Source organism: Aquarana catesbeiana, linkage group LG08 (genome assembly GCF_042186555.1).
Source record: "Aquarana catesbeiana isolate 2022-GZ linkage group LG08, ASM4218655v1, whole genome shotgun sequence".
NCBI lineage: Eukaryota > Metazoa > Chordata > Amphibia > Anura > Ranidae > Aquarana > Aquarana catesbeiana.
The window spans coordinates 54,507,707-54,531,592 of NC_133331.1; the positions used below are offsets into that span (position 1 = coordinate 54,507,707).

General features: G+C 46.4%; 1 protein-coding gene across 2 annotated transcripts in view; it reads right to left on the minus strand.

The window, feature by feature from the left end:
- The window catches only part of LOC141105768 (caspase-7-like), an 86,661-nt gene that overhangs the window by 12,354 nt on the left and 50,421 nt on the right, over positions 1 to 23,886 (minus strand). The window contains exons 3-5 of one of the 2 annotated variants that reach the window (XM_073595870.1): positions 23,114 to 23,250; positions 10,836 to 10,964; positions 5,995 to 6,170 (exon numbers count right to left, since the gene is read on the minus strand). In XM_073595870.1, coding sequence (XP_073451971.1) covers positions 5,995 to 6,170; positions 10,836 to 10,964; positions 23,114 to 23,250 — 442 coding nt within the window. Of the gene's footprint in view, positions 1 to 5,994; positions 6,171 to 10,835; positions 10,965 to 23,113; positions 23,272 to 23,886 lie in introns of both variants that reach the window. The other variant, XM_073595868.1, reaches the window with a different exon arrangement.

Sequence of the window (23,886 nt, forward strand, 5' to 3'; positions counted from 1 at the left end):
AGACGTGGCTCTATAGGAGGCAGACTGGCAGGTAAAGGATCTCGACGGGATTTTTCCAACGCCAGACGTCAGTAAGACCAAAAGTGGTAGCCCATCTGGATAAAGAGGACTCCGTTGCCGTATCTGGCGTCAGCCTATCCATATTCGGACAGGGAGGCATATTGAAGTCCCCTGCCAAGAGCACCTTATCCGTGGAGTAACCCGCTATACATTTAGTAATTTTGTGAAGTATCAGTAATGATGCCGGTGGGGGTATGTAAAGTCCCACGATCACCATGGGCACATTTGCAACAACTGCATGTAGTATTACAAATCTACCCTCGGGGTCTAGGTGCAGGTCCAACAGTGTAAAAGATAGGGTCTTGTGCACTAGTACACTTACCCCCCTGGCATATGCAGAGAAGGTGGCATGGTAGTAGTGACCCACCCACGTTTTTTTAAGACTAAGGACCCGGCCACCAGTGAGGTGGGTCTCTTGTAAAATACAGATATCCGGACGGTGTACTTTAAGAAAATTAAAAACTAAGGATCGTTTCATCCCTCGAACGTTCCAAGAAATTAATGTTATAGGGGCCATGGGAATTCTAAATAATTTGAATCAGCCTGAAGGAGGAGTGCACCCAGACCCCACAGCACATTAGGGCTCATCGCATAGGTTAATGCCCAACCTTGTAAATCAATATATCCATACAATGTACATTCCTGTGTAAAACTTTCACAACAGTACCCTTCCAAACTCAATCCCCCCCCACCTCCCCGCACAGCCCCCCAAACCAGAGTGTGCCTGTTCCCCAAAACTAGATATGATCATCGACCAATCGGGGTCATGAACTAGAGGACGAGAAGTAGAAACCTACCACTCAAGAGTACAGTAGTCCCAGTCTGAAGGAGATGCCGCCATCAAGCGGGAATTCACAGAGTTTTCACCTGGCCAAGGCCAGGGGCACATACTTGAGAAATTAAGTTCCAATTAACCCCCCTCCCCCTCCCTCCCCCAAAAGAAAAAATGGAGACCAAAAAAAAAACATAGGTCAAAAATAAAGCGGTTAAGCCAAGCAAAGTTATTGCATTCCTTGGTCCAAGAGACGGGTATCAGGCATTAAAATGAGCAGCAATCAAGGCTCACAACAGCCTATTCAGCAAATCTCTTCGTCAGACTGTCCCAGGAGTGTGGGGGGTAAGCCCCTCCTTCCAGCGCATCGCTCGACTCCATTAGAAGAGTTAGGCTCCTTAATCAGGGCAATCAGCACATCTCTCTAGGTCAAAAAGGAAAAAAACGAAAAACACTGATGCTTGTCTCCTACATAAAGGATGTCCATCATTCAGAGTGTCTAGCAGATGACAGGCTGTGTAGGGGAGAACAATCTAATGAGGATCCCCTTTCTTGACCTCAGACATAAGATCCTGTCTGGATTAGCTGCTTCATAGAGACAGAGCAGTAGGCCAAAGGAACTTTATATAGCAACATCGTGAGCTAACAGGATTCCTCAAAACCAAATCGCTGTAGGGAGCAGTTGTTGGGTGTCAGGATGACATCCCCCCTAGTGACGGGCCAAGGTGTTCAACCATTGCGAGGCCTCATTAGGGGAAGTGAAGAATCGAACACTTTCGCCGTCTTGTAAACGGAGCCGGGCAGGAAATAGCATACTATACCGCAGTCCCTTGACTCTGAGAGCTTGCTTCACCGCGTTGAAGGACTTGCGCTGCTTCTGGGTGTCCACCGAGAAGTCCGGGAAGAACATCAGACGGGCCGCCTCATGTCGGATGCCATCTTGCGGGCTTTGCGAAGTATAAGGTCACGGTCTCTAAAGTTCAGCAGCCGAAATATAAACGTGCGAGGTGGGGCCCCGGGAGGGCCTCGGGCCGGTGGCATCCTGTGGGCCCTCTCAACAGCAAAATATTGGGAGAAAGCTGCCTGTGGAAACAGTGAGCATAGCAGCCGCTCGGTATAAGCGGGCGTGTCAGAGCCCTCCGACCCCTCAGGGAGTCCTACAATCCTCAGATTATTGCGTCGATTACGGTTTTCAGAATCCTCGGCCCTTGCCTCCAGATGTTTCACCCTCACTTGCAGAGTATGCAGGGAGGCCGAGTGATCTCTAACCGTATCGTCTGTGTCTCCCACTCTGCGTTCCACCTCAGTTACTCGGTGCCTCACCTTTTCAAAGTCTTGTCTGATAAGGCCTATTTCCAATTGGACAGTGTCTATCTTTGTAGTAAGGGTAGACAGGGAAGACTGGCAGCCCGTGATGGCGTGCATCAGAGCGGCAGAGTTGCTCTGCTCCGTGAGAGCGGGCTCCGACCCGTCCGTCTGTGTTGCCATATTTCTCACCTCGCCCACGTGTACGGCCGCACCGCCTGGACTGATCTGGGTATTGCTCGGTCTGCGGTGGTCAAAACGTCGCCGTCTCCGTGTCCGCATCCGTAGGGGGAGGTCGGGAGAGGTCTCGATTGGGTGAGAAGATTACTAGGATGGGATAACAGGATAAATTCCCCGCGATGGCTGCAGAGCTCCTTAACTAAGCGTCCTGCACCGTCGCCATCTTGGACACGCCCCACCATACAGCAGTTTAACAGGACAGGCTCCACTCAGAACAGGCTTGCCATGGTCGACCGAAGAAGTTGCCAGTTCTCAGTGTCATATTCAGAGGTTGTCTTTGGGAAATAGATGTATGAGTGCTGCCAGCATTGCTGCAGAGGTTGAAGGGGTGGGGGGTCAGCCTGTCAGTGCTCAGACCATACGCCACACACTGCATCAAATTGGTCTGCATGGCTGTCATCCCAGAAGGAAGCCTCTTCTAAAAGATGATGTAAAAGAAAGATGAAGAAAGAAAGCCCGTAAACAGTTTGCTGAAGACAAGCAGACTAAGGACATGGATTACTGGAACCATGTCCTGTGGTCTGATGAAACCAAGATAAACAGATGGTGTCAAGCGTGTGTGGCGGCAACCAGGTGAGGAGAACAAAGACAAGTGTGTCTTGTCTACAGTCAAACATGGTGATGGGAGTGTCATGGTTTGGGGCTGCATGAGTGCTGCTGGCACTGGGGAGCTACGGTTCATTGAGGGAACCATGAATGCCAACATGTACTGTGACATACTGAAGCAGAGATTGATCCCCTCCTTTCGGAGACTGGGCCGCAGGGCAGTATTCCAACATGATAGCAACCCCAAACACACCTCCAAGACAACCACTGCCTTGCTAAAGAAGCTGAGGGTAAAGGTGATGGACTGGCCAAGCATGTCTCCAGACCTAAACCCTATTGAGCATCTGTGGGTCATCCTTAAACGGAAGGTGGAGGAGCGCAAGGTCTCTAACATCCACCAGCTCTGTGATGTCGTCATGGAGGAGTGGAAGAGGACTCCAGTGACAACCTGTGAAGCTCTGGTGAAGTCCATGCCCAAGAGGGTTAAGGCAGTACTGGAAAATAAGGTTGGCCACACAAAATATAGACACTTTGGGCCCAATTTGGACATTTTCACTTAGAGGTGTACTCATTTTTGTTGCTAGCGGTTTAGACATTACTGGAAGAAAGGGAAAGGAGAGAAGAATGAGACATGTGCAGGGGCTGGGGTAAACTGATACCCTGCTTCCAAGTATGGACCATACAGCAACAGAGATATGAGGGGTAATGGTAGTCGCAATGCGCCGGTGAAGGTAGAGGGGCCAGAGCGCAAAGTGAAGGAGACCAGCCGTGGGCTGGAGATAAGGGAGGAAAAGCTGGGGATGGTGAGGGTGAAGGAAGTGATGGAGTGAAAGCGAGGTGACTGGGGAAAAGGGACGTGTGTGCGGGTGAAGGAAACAAGGACAGCAAACAAACAAAACCAAACCAAAACGTGGAATCAGGAGGGTATCAGTAAACCTCCCCCGAAGCTTGGTTCATTTAAAAAGAGTACTAATTGTTCCAAAGTGTCATTAGGTGCGGATGCCCCTCCACTCTCCCATCTCCTTCAAATCGGGGGAGAGAGCAGCGCATGGTAGCGCTCGCTGGGTGACCCCCCCCGGCGTTCCGGAGGAGGGTTCTCCCAGGTCCCCCGTCGCTTCCGCCGCAATTGTGCAGGTGCCGTGATGTCACGCGCACGTGCACAATGTCGCACGCGCGTGAGCACGGTGTCCGGAAGAGATCCGGAAAGCCGCTGGCAGGCAAGAGGGCGCCCGAAACCAGGTACTGCCACCTGGTGTGCGCGTGACGTCACGGCGCCTGCGCAGTTGCTGCGGAAGCGACGGGGGACCTGGGAGAACCCTCCTCTGGAAGGTTTACTGATACTCTCCTGATTCCGTGGAACATCCTTATACAGCAATACTTTTGATTGACCGGTAAGAACTTTAGGAATTTTTTCAATTGTCCCCTTTGATGTGTGGTTCACATCATGTTTATTAGTTACCTTATTATTATTTTTCTAACTACTTATGTCTGATGCTGATATATTTATAACCTTTCAGAACCCTGGGCATTTTGATTTAAGCCATCCGTGCCCTTACTAATAGGTAATTTGCATAGCCATTATCACCTAACGCGCTCTCCTCTTTTTCCCATGCATCACGTTTTGGTTTGGTTTTGTTTGTTTGCTGTCCTTGTTTCCTTCACCCGCACACACGTCCCTTTTCCCCAGTCACCTCCCTTTCACTCCATCACTTCCTTCACCCTCACCCTCCCCAGCTTTTCCTCCCTTATCTCCAGCCCACGGCTGGTCTCCTTCACTTTGCACTCTGGCCCCTCTACCTTCACCGGCGCATTGCGACTACCATTACCCCTCATATCTCCCTTGCTGTATGGTCCATACTTGGAAGCAGGGTATCAGTTTACCCCAGGCCCTGCACATGTCTCATTCTTCTCTCCTTTCCCTTTCTTCCAGCAACCTTCTCTCAGCCACACTAGAATCTTCACTGTGCTTTTTCTCTTTCTTTTCTGTCCATCACTCCCCGTCCTTGCCCTTGCCCTTCCCCTCCCTGTCCTTCCCTTTCCTTTCCCCTCCCCCCCCCCTTTTTTTTCCCTCCCCCCCCCTTTTTTTCCCTCCCCCCCTTTCCATCTCCCCCCCCCCCCCCTCCCCTGTCATCCTGTCCCCTGCATACCCATGGATCCATTAACAACTCTCATCAGCTAAATTGTTTAAAGTTAGTGCAAATTGTCATTTTCTCGTATTATTTTGGGAACTAATAACTCCCTTCCCTGTTCTTAATACGATTTTAGCATTATCGTTGTTCCACTGTGGGTGCGGTGCGTGCCCTTCACCCTCAGGTCCCCCCTCGGGGGGTAGTTCATGTGTGATCCCTTGCAAGGCATGTCGGCCTGACACCCGCTCTTCGGGGAACCGGCCTATCACTGGGGAGGCCAAGGATACAGGAGGGGCTATACTTTTTTATCATGACCATTCAGAGCCATCGGGAACTTTTTGACTGGTATCTATGTAACTTATGAAGCTGTTTATGCATATACGCAAATCCATTGTTGTTGCTGTCTTGTGCTATGTTTTGATACATGTTTACATCCCTATAGCTGCTAACCTTCCTCTGAAGAAGACCCAAATAGGGTCGAAACGCGTCAGAATTTCAGTATCTTTGATCTTGTTGTCTTGGGTATATTGTATTGTACACTGTTCCCGATCATGGACATAATATATAATACATAATATCAGAACTTACTCGTTTTTTATAATTTTTTAACCAATAAAGCTATTTTTGATTACTCATTCACCTCAATATTATTGGCTGCATTAAAGCCCTGTTAGGTGGTTTCGTGTTTTCCTATGCATCTTGTGGGGTGCGCAGCCCATATGTCTGTACTCCCGTGAGTGTCCCTTTTTGTCAGGTTATTCTATTCTATTTTGTATGTAGTAATACATTTTTTTTTATATTTGTAAAAGAACTTATATATTCTTTGTGATATATTATATTACCTATGGGAACAACCACTTAAAAGCCCCGCCCACTACATGACTGTTGTTTCCTTTATGTATAAATCATACTATGTATAGATGATCTCAGCATATGTCTTACCTGGATGAAGAAGAGTTTTGGCTTCCCGACTAGACTTTGACATTTATCTCCTCGGAAAAGTGTTGTTAGAGTTTTTATGGCCATTACCCCATCCGTGCCGTAGATCTGACCCTCCTCCCCATGGCTCAGGAGGATGCAGGCGAAGCATGCGCTGTCACTGTGGTCGTTCTTTGCCACTAACAGGAAGGAAAGATTACGTCTGTTATTTCTTATATCGTTGCTGGACCTGAATGTTGTCACCATAGGGTTGTTTTATGGCCACCGATAAGAGGGTACTTAGATTTACTATAACCGGAGAGTGCAAAATCTGGTGCAGCTGTGCATGGTAGCCAATCAGCTTTTTACTTGTTCAATTCAGCTTTGACAAAAAAACCTGGAAGCTGATTGGCTACCATGCACAGCTGCGCCAGATTTTGCGCTCTCCAGCTTTTGTAAACCAACCCCCATGTGTATTGAAGTAAAACATAACTATAATATATTTCCTATATGCTCACTTATTAAAGTGGAATGACACTGTATCTGAGCACCACAAACCAAAAGAAATATTAAATTCATTTTTAATATTGAAAGCAAACTCCCCCATCCAATCCTTGTCTCCATGCTTTTTTTTCTGAGGAATCACTTAGAACCCCCCCCCCCTAGCATTTCTGGTCATGGCCATCTTGAGTAAGGGCAGATGATTCATGTAGCAATTACTTCCTGGCATCCATCTGCCCTTAGTTAGGCATCCAGGCAACAGGATGTGCTTAGCTGAGAAACTCCTCCTCCCCTCCTGAAGACTCCTAGGATGTATGATATAATTTACCTAGACATCGAAACTAGGAAGCAACTAAAGAAATATAAAAAAAAGTTTAAAACATGTAAATATAATATACTTTCCTATCTATTTACTAATGCTAGCAGCATAAGGATTCAAAATAGTCAATGTTGAGAGAGTGAAGTTCCACTTAAGAGCCCTTTCACACCGGGCCGCCCATAGCGTCGGCGGTAAAACGACGCTATTTTTAGCGGCGTTTTACTGTCGGATTAGCGGCGCATTTCGGCCGCTAGCGGGTGCTTTTACCCCCCCACTAGCGGGCGAGAAAGGGTTAAAACCGCCCGCAATGCGCCGTTTTGCTGGCGGTATCCCAGCGCTGCCCCATTGATTTCAATGGGGAGCAGCAGTGGAGGAGCGGTAAACACACCGCTCCTTCACCGCTCCAAAGAAGCTGCTGGCAGGACTTTTTTTCCCATCCTGCCAGCGCAGCGCTCCGGTGTGAAAGCCCTCGGGCTTTCACACTGGAGACAATGCTGCAACTGTTTGAGGGCGGATTGCAGGTGCTATTTTTAACGCTATAGCGCCTGCAAAACGCCCTTGGTGTGAAAGGGGTCTTAAAGCGGAGTTCCAGGCTTTTTTTTTTTTAATTAAAAGTCAACAGCTACAAAAAGTTTAGCTGCTGGCTTTTAATAAACAGACAATTACCTGTTCCACGGTCCAGCGATGCAGCCGCACAAAGCCTCGCTCCTCTCCCTCTCCTCTGCGCATCCATTGGAACTGTGGGCACCCGGCCGTGAAAGCTTGCAGCTTCACGGCCAGGCGCACACTGCGCATGCGCGAGTCATGCTGCGCTCTCCCAGTAGACAGGCAATATTCTGGGACCGGTCACGTGTCTCAGAAGATTGCCGAGAGGGAGGGACCACCTAGGGGAGAGGAGGAGTCACCTAGGCGGCCCGTGGATAGAAGGAGGAAGTGGGACAGGAAGTCCCTCTCTAAAGTAGTCACCCACTCCCTCCCCCCAAAAAAAAATTACATGCCAAATGTGGCATGTAAGGGGGGAGAGTGCTTAAAGCGAAAGTTCCACTTTTGGGTGGAACTCTGCTTTAAATTATTTTACCATTTGCCTGAAAGCCTTTTTTCTTGGGACTTTCAAAAGTTTGGTGTTCCGTAATTGGATGAATTTAGGGTTCGAGTAGAGATTTCTGAATTTAGAGCATTTGCACATATAGTTTATATATAAAGTCTGCTTTCCATTTGTGACTAAATAACATAAAAACTAAATAACGATACTGTCAGTACTGACATGGGTTCCCCCAGCACCCAAGGTTAGGATTCACCTCTTTCCCCCTGCTAATGCATGATGTAGATTGAGCACCAGCCGCCACTGCAAAATTTTTTGGGGGGCGCAAACAAACTGAAAAATTCTGAAAAAAAGAAATCATCAATTGCAGCCAATGTGCCCATCAAATGCTGCCACTGTGCCCCTTTAAATGCTGCCACTGTGCCCCATCAAAAGTTGCCACTGTGACCCCCCCGCCCGCTCGCCGTCTGACCGGCACTTACCCCATCTTGGTGGCGGGTCAGGCATCGGGTGACGGCGGCGAGCTGTGGGACCTTGCAGCGGGTCCGACAGTGGCGAGCTGTGTCCTCCATGTGTCTCCTCCCCTCCTCCTGATAGGCGTCCAATAGCAGCGCCTGTCCTTTCAGCCAACCAGGTGACGGGTAACAGACCCGTGCTTCCTGATTGGCGGAGAGGCGGTTCAGTGTTAGAAAAGCGAATAATTATTTGCTTTTCTAACACACCTGGGTGGACTCCGAGCGCAATCCTTTGCGCTCCGAGTTCACCTTTTTTGAAGCCTATTAGAGCTTATGGCTCTATTCAGGTGCTTCAAAAATACACCCGCGCCGCTGTAATTCAGGCACCCAGATACTGTGCATACATGGCCAATCATTTGCTTTCTAACAGTTAGAGGTGGTTATGCATGAGCAGTGTGTCTTTCATGTTGGCTGGGGCAGAAAGTGGGTGTGTTGGAGCATGGTGTGACAGCAGTAACTGTCAGAGCAAACACACAGCCGCCTGTGCCATCTAGTTACACTAGTGAGCTCCCAGTCCATGTTTCATCTAGTGACTCAAGTGCACCCAGTGACTCCAATCCCTTCCAATCCACGTCCATCTAATGACTCCAATACTCCTAGTACCCCCAGTGGCTTTAGGTGTGCTCCCAGCCTGCACGTCACCTAGTGTGTCTAGTGACTCCTAGTGTGCTTCCAGTCCATTTCTTATCTAATTACTCCAATGTGTCCAGTGACTCAAAGTGTGCTCCCAGTCCACTGTCATCTTATGACTCCAGTACGTCCAGTATGCAACCTGACCCCCAGTGTGCCTTCATTACACCTGTGTCCCCATGCAGCCTTCGATATTCTTAACCATCATCTGGACAGTCCCTCTCTCCGAGAATATGGACTCCTGTCCATGACCCATTCAAGCCTATATGAGTACAAAAACACAGCAGGTCAAATGTAGGGCACAAAGTGGTCAACTGCAGATCAGATGCACCTGTCAACAGGGCCGTCTTAATAGCATCATGGGCCCCTGGGCAAAGTAATGCCCTGTTGCCCCTACCAGCTTGCCCCAATTTACGCACCTACATTCTAGAAATAAAGTATAAATAGTTGATAGAATTAAACATATTCATTAGTACTTTCAATAAAATCGATTTTACAAAAGGAAAACATTCCATAAATCAACACAAAGGGCACAGTACAGGGGGGTCAGGAGGGCACAATACTGGGCTCAAGAGGGCACAGTATAGGTTCTGGGACGCTTCCCGGGACACGACCATATCGGGACAGTTTAGTAAAAAGCATGACTGTCCCAGCAAATCCGGGACAGTTGGCAAGTATGATGTAATGCAAGATTATTGTGGGGCCCCTGGGCAGTGCCCAGTAGTGCCCCTGCATTAAGATGGCCCTGCCTGTCAATGTATTCTGAATAATCCCGGAACCAACTGATATCAACAGCACACTACATTTGCCTTTTGAAGCCTGTCAACACAGGACCTAATACATGCTGCAACAACATTCTCTGCCGCATACAACTACTACAATCTGCAGGTTTTTCTTCAAGTCAGTAAAACAGTTGATTGGCTCAACCCCCCCAGGAAGGAGATCAATTTTTTTTATTACATTACATTGACACCAGTGCAAGAGACAAGGGAACTGAGTGTCACCAGGACAGAAAATACAGATAGTAATACCATCCCAATAGACTTTCTAATCACTCCTTATTCTGCTAAAAAAACAAAAACAAAATGTTGCTTTCTCTATCCTGGTTGGAGAAATTTCCAATCTGTGGCTCATACTTCCTGTAGCTGTAGCAGGAAATGAAGAGACAAATCTCCCCAAACACAAGACAGCAACAAAAAAGCCTGACGGATGACATATTTCTTCACCGGAAGATTTTTTGGGTCATTCTGACCAAAATCCGATGCACTACAGTATACAAAATCCCCTTCATCAATGGTTTAAATACTGTATTGCAATTTGCAGGCTTTAGGCAAGTCTAAGGACCACTGCAACCACAGTGTGGCCTTATATAAAGTCCCTATAAATTTGATGTTTTATGTCTCTTTGGATTTTGGCCAAATGACTGAATAAAGCATCCACTGGCAATAAAAACCTTATTTATTCCTGATTCAAGAAACATATTGCCCTTCCAGACCAAAGTGTCAGCTCTTCTTGTCCATTCATTAAAAACCCTTCCCTATTCTATCCCATGAAAAGAAAAAAGTGACTGGAGTTGGGATCTAACCCTCCCTGCCCTAAACCCTGATATTTAACATAAACCCAAAGTAACACCCAAACTGCTGCTAACACAACCTCAAAGCTAATGCTGAACTGTAGGTCATAAATCTCCGAATCCTGAATCAAAACACTACCAGCCCCAGATCCAAATTTCAGAAAATTACTGATTTCAGCTTATGGGTGTTTAAGTTTTTTCAGCATAAAAATCCTCCATACTAGGGTCACCTGTACGAAAAACAAAACCAACACTCTATATTATAAGCAAGGATTCTGTACTCACCACTCTGCAGCAACAGTTCCATCTCCTCACATGTCTGATCATTATAAACCTTCACGTCGAATCCCAGACTTCGGAAACATTTGCACAGACCCTCGGCGTCCTTATCTGTCCCTTTCCGAATACACATCCCTGATGGAGCAATGAGAACAATAAAGCAGATGCCCAGCTAGGCCTGGATGCAACATGTGGGAGATACATTATATGGAACTATATATACACAGTGTTAATAAATAAATATATATATATTTATTTATTTATCTATTTATTTATTATGTAGCGGACCCCCGTAGGGGCTGCTGAGTGTAGTGGTCTGTCTGTCATCCTGCCCAGCCAGGCACACATTTTTCACTCGCTCAGAGGCATGAAAGCAGTCCTTGCACTTGTTTTTATGTTTTATTGTGGGGAATAAAACTTGGATAGGGATGGGAAACTTATGAGATGCCCAGGTAATTAACAGTCAAAGTTGGGACTACTATATACATCACAGTATATACCAACTCCTCTTCTCCTCCTGCACTTCCTTACTTGCTGTTTATCACTACACACTCCTCCAGCACATCACTTCCTTGCTTGTACTCTCCAGACTAGCTAGCACTGATTTGGTAGGCCTGACACTAGCTCAGCCAGGCCTAAAAGCAGGTGCCCTTTACAGGCAGGGACCGCGGGCCCCTATGGTGTAGCAAACTATAGAAAGTCCCAGTGCTAGCCTTCCCTGTGGCTACTGCTCCCAACAACACCTCTTCAGGCACTGCCAGACTACTATATCAACAACAGGAAGAGGAGACAAGGGAGTCCCCAGAAAGCAAAAAAGGGGAATGGTGAACTACGGCTTATGGTACAAAAATTCAAAAAAGGCTTTATTAAGGGTGGGGGGGGGGGGGGGGGTATTTACATATACAAAAAATTCCAAATATATGTAAGATAAACAATGTATCTAAATAACACAGTCCGTCTCACAACACTAAACCAAAATTAAAAACCATGCTGCAACATTGATGAATAAAACTGCAGAGCGTGCCTGCAGGCCAAAAACGCATGCAGTGTCCATTTGAATCCAAAGAAAAAAGTATAGCACCAAACATTACTTGGGGTAAGCTACTGATGGGATATCGAGTCTTATGTGGTCTAGTATTGACTGTGCATCAAATTGAGCAGTACTGAAAAGAAACTACATATATCCACATAGACAAGACCTTACATAGCTGAATTAGGTGGGGTTTTTTAACCCTCTGTTAGAAAGAAATCCTCCACAAGCAGCTTCCAACCTCAGTGCACTAAATGTGTGTACATACCAGTTGTTTTGGAAATAGAAAGACCAGTGTTCCTGTTACTAGGTATGTCCAGTGCACAAACACTATTTCCTCAATGCAGCATATAAGGAGCAAAGGACAGACCACTCCAAAGAAAGGGCTTAGTCTCTTTTCTAATCTAGACCAGAATGATATTTTCATCAGTTTCAAGTGTGTCAATCCATGCAGGAGGGTGAATGGCAAACAGATGCAAAAACTATTGATAAGCAGATAAAGAGGGAAAGAGAAACTGCCCTTTTGGGCTCTCACCACTTTCAATTACTGGGGATGTCCTCAGACTCTGCTGTCTTGCTGTTTGGCATGGAGCGGCTCACAGTCAGTTCAGAGCAGCACTCAGTGTGTAGTCACAGCACATCATTCTCCTCAATAGTAGACACTGCAGACTGTGTGATCACATGACCGGTCACATGGTTAGGAAAAGACCAGGAACCAGGAACTTTGCATTCAATTGCTGATGCGGAAATAGCTTGTGAAGTATGGTGCTGTATGCAAATCACAGGGAAACCCTTTTACATTGCTGGAAAGGGAAGCATGTTGAAGGCCTGCTGACAAGCCCTGCAGGGGCTGCGTTAACGTTTCGTACGCCTCCGCGTACTTCTTCAGAACAATTTGGCATTGAATTAAGGTTGATTTAAATAGGGAACACTGTCCAATCAGATCAAACCATGCCAAATAGCTATTTACTGCCATCTTGTGGTCACATCAGGTAATGCAGTCAAAAAGAAAAAAAAAAAAAGGAAAAAAAGGTGCCAATCAGTTGCTCAAACGAAAAAGTACTTATTTGCAAGGGGGGAGAAAGAAATACAATCTCACATATCACCAGGCATCAAGTAAAGAGCGCAATAGACATTGTAATAAATTTCCTCAAAAAGTGGAATGGCCCTCATGGTCAGAATTAAATTATATCAAAAACAACCAAAGCAGATACAAGAAAACCAAGAGATCAATCGGGGAGCCTTTATAAAACACTTCAAACCTAATGTTTATGGTTCAAAAAAAAGACACTCAGGCTTAGTTCGTGGTTCAAGCCATTAGGTTGAAGAGTACCAAGCCTGAATATCCATTTTTTCTCTTTGCGTAGGAGTACCCTGTCAAAGTCACCCCTACAGTCTGTCAGAGAAAAGGCATAAAAGCCCTTTACCCTCAGACCTGTGGTTTTGCCCTGATGAAAATCCAAAAAGTGTTGAGCCACTGAAGTTTCTTCCTTTAGCCTGATACTTTTCAGGTGTTCCCCGAATCTAACACGCAGCTGTCTCTTAGTTTTGCCTACATACAATTTATAACATGGGCATTCGAGAACATAGAGTATTCTAGTTGTGGCACAGTTAATGAAAGACCGGATCTCAAATTGTTGACTACCATCCGAATTTCTAAAGGTTTTTGAGCGGTCCACATACTTGCATGTACCACAATGGCCACACAGAAACATGCCGTTGACCCGAGGCATATCAGTGAGCCAACTTCTATTTGAGGGCCGTACAAACTCAGATTGCACCAGCATGTCATTGAGGTTTTGGGCTCGTTTAGCAAGCATTGACGGTCTCTCTAGATGTATATTCCTAGTGTTATTTTCTAGCTCTGCTATAAACACCTCCAGTTCATCTGAAGTCCCTGCCCATACCATCAGGACATCATCGATGTACCTCAGCCAGCAGCATGCATGGCCGAGGTACATCGACGAGGCATAAACTTTCTCCTCCTCCCACCAGCCCAGGTGCAGACACGCATAGGCCGGGGCCCATGGGGCTCCCATAGAGGTGCCACGCAGCTGCTGATAGTTAGATCCCCACTGGCTGCAGCCGCCTCTCTACAATGCCTGCGCCACCACCATTCTCCAGACTGGCTCTGCACCCATCCCAGACTGCTGCATCTCAGTTCTCTCAGGCATGCCTCCCAGTCCTCCCGACGGTGTGAACACTCACCAGCCCTCTTTGCTGCCTCTGTGAAACTCCTGGAGACTGGCCCGTCAGTGTTCTCCCGCCATCCTTTCTTGCTCCTCTTGTGCCTTCTGTCCAGGACACCTCTGTGGGTTGAAAGAGGGTCCCGTCCACACCCGAGCCCAGGCCCAAGGTCACCCCCCCAGACTGGGGAACTCCCTCAAAGGACTATCTCCATATTCCACCCGATACAACTCCTCCCCAGCTGGGCTGACCCTGGGTTTTTAAGGAGGCCTGCCCCCTGCCAATTCAGATTGGGGATTGGTCAGGGCTCCTCAAAACACCCCAGGTGGCTTCACCTCCCCTCTCCACCTCCCTTTCCAGAAAATACCAGAAGATTCTGGAAAGAAGTGGGAGGTCTTAGTGACACCACCTGTGAGTCACCCAGCACTACTCTAGGTCCTTCCCAACCCAGATCACCAAAACACACCCTGGCTTGGCTGCCAGCCGAGCCTGGAAATCTACATACTCTCAAAAAGAACTACATTGTTCTAGCACTCTAGAGGGTGATATAATTTTATATATATATATATATATATATATATATATATAAACCGTAATTCGGAGACCTCGCCTCCTTGTGATGTCACCACCCCATCATGCCCTGGGTGGTGATGTCACAAGGGGGTGGGGTCTCCAGATGTGCGTAAATATTAAAAAAAATTCAGTGTTCAATACTTTTTCCCTGTATCATTCCATTTTTTAACACGTAACTTCATTTCTGAACTTATTTGTTTTGTTGTCCGTATGTATGGATTGCATGGGTTGTTACCGAGTTCAACGTGGTGAAAATTTCATGTTAATAACACCTTTAGAAATATATTTACCTAAAAAAATGGTGGACGTGTTTAAAATGTATTTTACCCACTGTGTGGGTAAAATCTATCTTTATTTTAAATATAAAGTACAATGGTGGGTGCCACACTCAGACAACGACAAGGACTGCCCGGGTACACTCAAGGCAGTAGATACAAATGGTCAGATTTCTTGATGTATGGGGCTTCATTTGCTTCATGTAATATTTAGTAAATGTAATCCTGCAGAAAACTGTCAGAGACTGCAGATATGCAAAATTAGATGGTCAGAGAATTTGAGCATACTACAGGAGTTGTTGGAGACTGGGAATATGCTTCAGAAGACAGCCATAGACTGGGGATACATTACATAAGACTGCTAGAGATCACTATTATTACAGCCTCTTTAAAAATGAAAGCTTCCATGTTTGTGTTTCCTACATGCCACTGAAAAATGACATGCACCACTGCAGTATTCTTTATATAGGAAGAACAAACATAATAGAAAAATAATTGATAGCACAGAAAAAAGTAAAATAATGTGAGAGAAGTAAAACAAATCAAATGGTTACCAAGACCAAGTCATTGTAATGACCTTTAAACTATGGGAAGAGACAATCCATACACTATATGACCAAAAGGTTGTAGACAACTGACAATTTCATCTATATGAGTTTTTGGACATCCCATTCCAGAACCATTAATACGGAGTTACCCTCCTTTGTGGCTATACCATCCCTCCATTCTTTTTCCATGGTTTTTCACAAATTTTAGGAGAATGTCCGTGCCCATTTGTGGAGGTCAAGTTCTGAGTTTCAATGGGAAAATCTGGCTCACAATTGGCATTTAAATTCATTTCAAAAAGGTGTTCAGTAGGGTTGAGGTTAGAGCTTTGTGCAGGCTATAACAGTTCCTCCACACCAAACTGGTCAAACCATGGCTTTGGCTTTATATACAGGGGCACAGTCGTGGTGGAACAAAAAGGGGTTACCACAAAGATGGAAGAGCACAATTGTTTTAAATGTATCATGTATTATTAACAGTAGCCTATCCTGCTGGAAATACAAGAACTCAATCATGTGGAGGGGGTCCACAAAGTGGGTGCTCATTTAAAGCGGCAAGAAAAAGTAGGTGAACCCCTTGGAATTGATTTGCCACAAAATGTAATCTGATCCTCATTTAAGTCACAACAATAAACACACACAATGTACTTAAACTGAACACACAAAAAATTATAATTTCTTGAGCCTTTATGAAACACACCCATTAAACATTCAGAGTGATGGAGGAAAATGTAAGTGAACCCTTGGAGTTAATAGCTGGTTGAACCTCCTTAGCTTTAGATCAGACCTGCACAACATTCAGGAGTAATTTTTGAGCATTCTTCTTTACAAAACTGCTTCAGCTCAGGCACATTTGTAGGATGTCTGGTGTGAATGGCTCTCTTGAGGTCATTCCACAGCATCTCTATGGGATTAAGGTCTGGGCTACTCCAAAAAGGTGCATTTACAAAAAATATGAAAAAAAAATGATGTGGGCTCCCACCCAATGCATACCAGGTCCTTTGGGTTTGGTATGGATTTTAAGAGGAACCCCATTGCAAAAAATTAAAAAACATGACGTGCCCCCCCCCCCCCAAATGCATACCAGACCCATATCTGAGCATGAAGCTCGGTAGGTCAGGCAAAGGGGGGGGGGGGTGAGCGAGATGCCCTCCCCTCCATGTCTCCATGTTAATGGGGACAAGGGCCTCTTCCCCACAACCCTGGCCGGTGGTTGTGGACGACTGCAGGCAAGGGGCTTATCGGAATCTGGAAGCCCCCTTTAATAATCGTGTTGTGTCTTTACTCACTTTTTACACTTTTCGGGTGACTGGGTACCATACTCATTCACATGGTGGGAGCTTCCAGATTCTGATAAGCCATGGTCCGCAGACCCCCAAGGGCCTCGTATGCATTTTCTTCATTTATTTTCCATTGCATTCTTTTTGTAACATTCAACTGTCAGTGGGGAAATCCGCTGACAGCTGATGAGTCATCGGTTGTTAAGGATGCGGCTGCTGGCTTCCTGGCCCGCTCCTTAAAACAGCCAGCTATTCTTCACACAGAATTCCAATCGTTCTGAATATTTGGAATTCGTTAGAAAATAAAGAAACCAAAACTAATCTAAACCATTTTTTTCATCTGTACATGTCTAGTGACTGGAGCACAAACAAAATGATCACACTGGTCAAAGCCAAAGTCAAACTCATCCAAAGTTGCATAAAGTCACAGGGTAAATGGAAATCACACGATTTTTAAGTCGCACAAGTGTGAATGGACTCCTAATCACACTTCCAGACTCATTTTATTAACTGGACTTCAGGTGTGCAAACTAATGTCTTCAATTAGCTTTTGTTGAACTAATTAGTCTAGGAGTTCACTTACTTTTCCCCCAGCACTGTTAATGTTTAAGGAATATGTTCAATAAAGACACAAGACATTAGAATTATGTGTGTTAAGCACATTGTGTGAGTCCATAGTTGCCAACATTGCAAAAAAAAATGTGGGACACTTTTTTGGCTGTAGGCGGAGCTATACAATAATTAGGGGGCGGGGAATGCATTTGTAGGCGTGGCTTAGCAATAAAAAAGAAAACTGCGGCGCGTGAAGCACGCCGCGGCGAAAAATGGGTGTGTTTGAAATAGTGGGTGTGGCTTAAATGGGCGTGTTTTAAAAGGGGTGTGGTTAGCGTCTGAGATGAATAAGGGATGGAGAGGGAAAGGGGGAGAGAGGACTGAAGGGACAGCAGCCCCAGATCCTACACAACAATAGAAATATGTGTATTCTAGAAAGTTTAACAATCAGCAGATAAAGATACTCCAAACACCTGGTGTTAGCGCTTCAATCATACCGGCACCATGATTGTTATGGTGTCAGGATGATTGAAGCGCATTATTTCCATTATTACATTGTAATATAAAATTAATTCATTCAACTCACCATAATGCTGAATCAGTGGGATCTCTGTGCGTGTCACCTGCCACGTCGCCTGCCACCAGCAGAGTCCATCCTTGCATCAGGTGCCACCAGCAGAATCCGTCCTTGCATCAGGTGCCCCCAGCAGAGTCTGTCCTTGCATCAGGTGTCACCAGCAGAGTCTGTCCTTGCATCAGGTGTCCCCAGCAGAGTCTGTCCTTGCATCAGGTGTCCCCAGCAGAGTCTGTCCTTGCATCAGGTGTCCCCAGCAGAGTCTGTCCTTGCATCAGGTGTCCCCAGCAGAGTCTCTCCACGTATCAGGTGCCCCCGGCAGAGTCCCTCCTTGCATCTGGTGCCCCCGGCAGAGTCCCTCCTTGCATCAGGTGCCCCCAGCAGAGTCCGTCCTTGCATCAGGTGCCCCCAGCAGAGTCAGTATAGACCCCCTCAGTGCAGACCCCCCCCCCTCAGTGCAGACCCCCTCAGTGCAGACCTCCCTCCATCAGTGCATACCCCCTCAGAGCAGACCCCCCTCCATCAGTGCAGACCCCCCTCATCAGTGCAGACCCCCTCCATCAGTGCAGACCCCCTCAGAGCAGATAAATTTATATAATGGCTGCACTTAGGGCAATATTAGGTATGCCGCCCCCTGGATGGAGCTTCCCTAGGGATTCTCCAAATGGTTAAAAATATAAATCAATGATGGGGTGTGGCGCTCCCTAATAGGTCTGCACTGATGGAGGGGGGTCTGCTCTGAGGGGGTCTGCACTGATGGAGGGGGGTTTGCTCTGAGGGGGTCTGCACTGATGGAGGGGGGTCTGCTCTGAGGATGTCTGCACTGATGGAAGGGGGTCTGCTCTGAGGGGTGTGGCGCTCCCTAATAGGTTTATAATGGGGTGGACAACTGTAATATGGTGGGGGGCCAACTTGCTGCCCCACTAGTGAGCGTACCCACCTAAACCCAATTGTGTGGTGATTACGAACAGTTAGTAAAATTAAAAAATTATAAAAAATAAAAAATACTATATAAATACCATCAATGATAATAATAAAGTGTACAGATTGATAGGCCTTTCTATGTGTTAGGATATACCGTAATGGATGCCATAAGAAGGTGCCATATGGTTCCTCTCAAATGTGTTGATAGGTATGCTAGTGATATACTTCCCTAAGTTAAACCTCAAAAATTACAATCCACATTAATAATAGTAATATTAATACACTTAAGTTAGCTATTCAAAAAGGCCATAAGTTGCAAACAGTTCAAAAAAGATCCGTGGGCATAACGTCAAACAAAATCATGGGAGCCTTCATTCCTTTTTTCCATGAGGGAACTACCATGACTATGCTTTAATTACCTACACGAAAGCCGGAGAATACCCTGGGAGTCCTACCAACCACGGTGGCGAGGAGACCGCTGAGGCTATATCCATATGCACATTGCCCCTTTGGGGTGACTGGGGACCCTTGAGGGGGAGCACAAAAGTCACCAAGGATACTGAGAGCACTTCTGTCACGTTTACTGATGATTTTTTTTCACAATTTCTGGAGAAATCTAATACACAATTTATGGACTGTTATATGAACACTATATGATTTTGTTTGGCGTTACGCCCACTGATCTTTTTTGAACTGTTTGCAACTTATGGCCTTTTTGAATAGCTAACTTAAGCGTATTAATATTACTATTATTAATGTGGATTGTAATTTTTGAGGTTTAACTTATGGAAGTATATCACTAGCATACCTATCAACACTTTTGAGAGGAACCATATGGCACCTTCTTATGGCATCCATTACGGTATATCCTAACACATAGAAAGGCCTATCAATCTGTACACTTTATTAATATCATTGATGGTATTTATATTGTATTTTTTACTTTTTATCATTTTTTAATTTTACTAACTGTTCGTAATCACCACACAATTGGGTTTAGGTGGGTACGCTCACTAGTGGGGCAGCAAGTTGGCCCCCCACCATATTACAGTTGTCCACCCCATTATAAACCTATTAGGGAGTGCCACACCCCTCAGAGCAGACCCCCCTCCAGTGCAGACCCCCCTCATCAGTGCAGACCCCCTCAGAGCAGACCCCCCCTCCATCAGTACAGACCCCCTCAGAGCAGACCCCCCTCCATCAGTGCAGACCCCCTCAGAGCAGACCCCCCTCCATCAGTGCAGACCCCCTCAAAGCAGACCCCCCTTCATCAGTGCAGACCCCCCTCATCAGTGTAGACCCCCTCAGAGCAGACCCCCCTCCATCAGTGCAGACCCCCTCAGAGCAGACCCCCCTCCATCAGTGCAGACCCCCTCAGAGCAGACCCCCCTCATCAGTGCAGACCCCCTCAGAGCAGACCCCCCTCCATCAGTGCAGACCCCCTCAGAGCAGACCCCCCTCCATCAGTGCAGACCCCCTCAGAGCAGACCCCCCTCCATCAGTGCAGACCCCCTCAGCAGACCCCCCCTCCATCAGTGCAGACCCCCTAAGAGCAGACCCCCCTCCATCAGTGCAGACCCCCCTCATCAGTGCAGACCTCTCAGAGCAGACCCCCCTCCATCAGTGCAGACCCCCTCAGCAGACCCCCCTCCATCAGTACAAACCCCCTCAGAGCAGAACCTCCTCAGTGCAGACGCCCTCAGCAGACCCCCCTCCATCAGTGCAGACCCCCTCAGTGCAGACTCCCTCAGTGCAGACCCCCTAAGAGCAGAACCCCCTCAGTGCAGACCCCCTCAGAGCAGACCCCCTCCATCAGTGCAGACCCCCCTCATCAGTGCAGACCCCCCTCCATCAGTGCAGACCCCCTCAGAGCAGAACCCCCTGAGTGCAGACCCCCTCAGCAGACCCCCCTCCATCAGTGCAGACCCCCTCAGAGCAGAACCCCCTCAGTGCAGACGCCCTCAGCAGACCCCCCTTCATCAGTGCAGACCCTCCCCTCCCATAACGCCCCCCAGGCCCCAGCAGTGAGCACATAGAGCGGCCGCTGGCGCTGTGCGTTCAGTGGAGAGGGGAGGGGCCGATCCGTGCGAGAGGAGAAGCCGATTCATTGGCTGCACGGATCGAGCCCCTTTCCTCTCTCCACTGAACACAAGGGGGAGCGATCAAGCGGTGGTGGCAGGACCGGCCGCCATTTTACTGATGCCAGCTTCCCAAAAACGCAAATTGCAAACATTCCCGATTTTCCCTGGGCAAATCCCGATTCGGGACAACCTCCGATTGGGACGAGGGTCCCAAAATCGGGATTGTCCCAGGAAAATCGGGACTGTTGGCAACTATGTGAGTCTATTCTTGTGACTTAGATGAGGATCAGATCACATTTTATGGCAAATTATTGCAGAAAATCGGTTATTTGCAAGGGGTTCAGGTACGTTTTTTTGCCACTATATTGTAAATGTACATATATATGATTAAATTAGAGTGGAACTTTAGTCAGAAGTAGACTTGCTAGATCACTTCAGAAGTGCCTATACTGTTTAAAATCCAATAATACACTGTCTCACCCTGCTCTGCACATGCTCAGTTGCTCTCCTTTTTTTGGGCACTGTGCCAAATTTGTAGAGGTCAGTTTACAGACAGTCTAAAGATTAAAGTGGCGCTTAGTAAACGCATTGATTTAACGGTTTCAGAAAACAGATACATTCTCAACATGCCAGGAAGGCGGTCATATTTGCTTGTATTCTCAGCCAAACTGTCAAATCCTCAAACATCTGGTGCATAACTGATCACATGTGCAGCACCATGGCAGTTGCAGATCAAACAGAAGCATCTTCCTTGGCTGCAAAGGACGGGAGGGTTTCGTTCTTCTTTAAAATTTGCCTACAGGGCACTGCCCAGGCCAAATTTCAGCTTTCAGCGCTATCGCACTAAATGATAATTGCGCAGTCATGAAAAACTGTTCCCATTTTACAGTTTTTAAATTTGTTTGAGACAGATAGAGCTTTCTTTTGGTGATATTTAATCACAGCTGGAATTTTTATTTTTGCGAAAAAAAAACAACGAAACTCTTAAAAAAATGAGCAAATAAGTAATTTTTCTTGTTCACTGATGGGCAATGATGAGGCTGCACTGATGGGGACTGATGGTCACTGATGAGGCAGCACTGATGGGCACTGATAAGGCGGCACTGATGAGGCTGCACTTATGGGGACTGATGGGCACTGATAAGGCGGAAGTGATGAGGCTGCACTTATGGGGACTGATGGGCACTGATAAGGTGGCATGGATTGACACTGATGGGGCAGCACTGATGATGATTGATGCCCTAATTATGATTGTAAATGTGTGCTGTCACAGGATTACCGGTTATTGGCTTTCCACAGTGACAGCGCTTAGGAAAAGCTGATGACCGCCATTTGTTTACATTGATTAGACACAGCTGATCACATGGCAAAGGACCGCTGTGATTGGCCCTTTACCTCCATCTGTGATCAGCTGTGTCCGAAGGACACATCGATCACAGAGCGCGCCCAATGCATGCCAGGGTTCTGGGAGGACATCAATAGACAACCTTCCAGAACTTGACTACCACGCTGTAGCCATCTTTCGGCTATAGCATGGTTGGCAAGTGGTTAAAGCGGCGTTCCACCCAAAAATGGAACTTCCGCTTTAAGTACTGGTGACCCCCTGACATGCCATATTTGGTATTTAATTTTTTTGGAGGAGGAGCGGGTACCTGGTTTTGACACTTCCCTCTCACTTCCTCTCCGGGTGCCGAGCGGAAGTTCACCTCTCCCCCCTCCTTCCCATCTTCTGGGACACGTCACAGGTCCCAGAAGATTGTCTGGCTATTCAAGACAGCGCGGCTGGCGCATGCATTGCAAGTGTGAGCGCCCAGCTGTGACAACTTGGGCGCTCACACTTCCAATGCCGGTGCCATAGAGAGGAGGGGGAGAGGAGCGAGGCTTTGGGCAGCCTCATCGCTGGATCGTGGGACAGGCGAGTGTCTGTTTATTAAAAGTCAGCAGCTACACTTTTTGTAGCTGCTGACTTTTAAATGGGTGGAACTCTGTTTTAACTGCTGCTCAGGGCTCTGGGCTTCAACAATATGGCAGCCTCCAGCAAGAAGAAACAGGAACTATGCTGGAGGCAATTTACAGTGCGCACTCATTTTAATTGCACAATTAATAATGTAGAACATTATTTTTTATTATTTGTTATGAGTAAAGTTCCGCTTTAAGGCTTATATGACAGTGTAAGATTAGAACTTTGTTATATAACAGACACAAATTCAGCACAAAAGCAGAATTCACAGTATAAGTTTCCAAAGGAAACATCATCCATCACCTGTCCTGGCATCGAAGTTCTTGTTGTTTATAATGATACACTTGCCGAGCTTCTGGTAATTCATCCCATACTGAAATTCCGGGGTAATAATGCGGATATTCTGGTTAGATGGCTTTTCTGGTTCATTTTTTTTCTTGCTGGAAAAGGTTGAAAAAAAACTGCAAAACATAAGATAAAAATCAAACCAGCTGGGACAGATCTCAACTTTAGAACATACAGCAGAAACATTCAGATATCGGAGGAAAAAAAATGTTCATTCTCCATTTCCTGCTGAGAATTCTTCTTAAAAGGACAAACTTGCTTTCTATAATTAGATATTTTTTATGTCAAAGTCACTGTATACATTCTCCTGTGTATTTTTATGTTATTTTAATCTAACCAGGTTTACCCCCTTAATGACCAGGCCATTTTTTGCAATACCGCACTGCGTTACTTGGCACGGTCGTGCAACGCTGTACCCAAATAAAATTGATGTCATTTTTCCCACAAATAGAGCTTTCTTTTGAGGGTATTTGATCATCTCTGCGTTTTTTTTTCCCCGCTATAAACAAAAAAGGCAGATATATATATATATATCATATAAAAATTAAAGTTTGCTACAATGTAAAGTAGTGAGTGTACAGCTTGTATAACAGTGTAAGTTTCCTGTCCCCTCAAAATAACCCAACACACAGCCATTAATGTCTAAACCGCTGGCAACAAAAGTGAGTACCAGTGAAAATGTCCAAATTGGGCCCAATTAGCCATTTTCCCTCACCGGTGTCATGTGACTT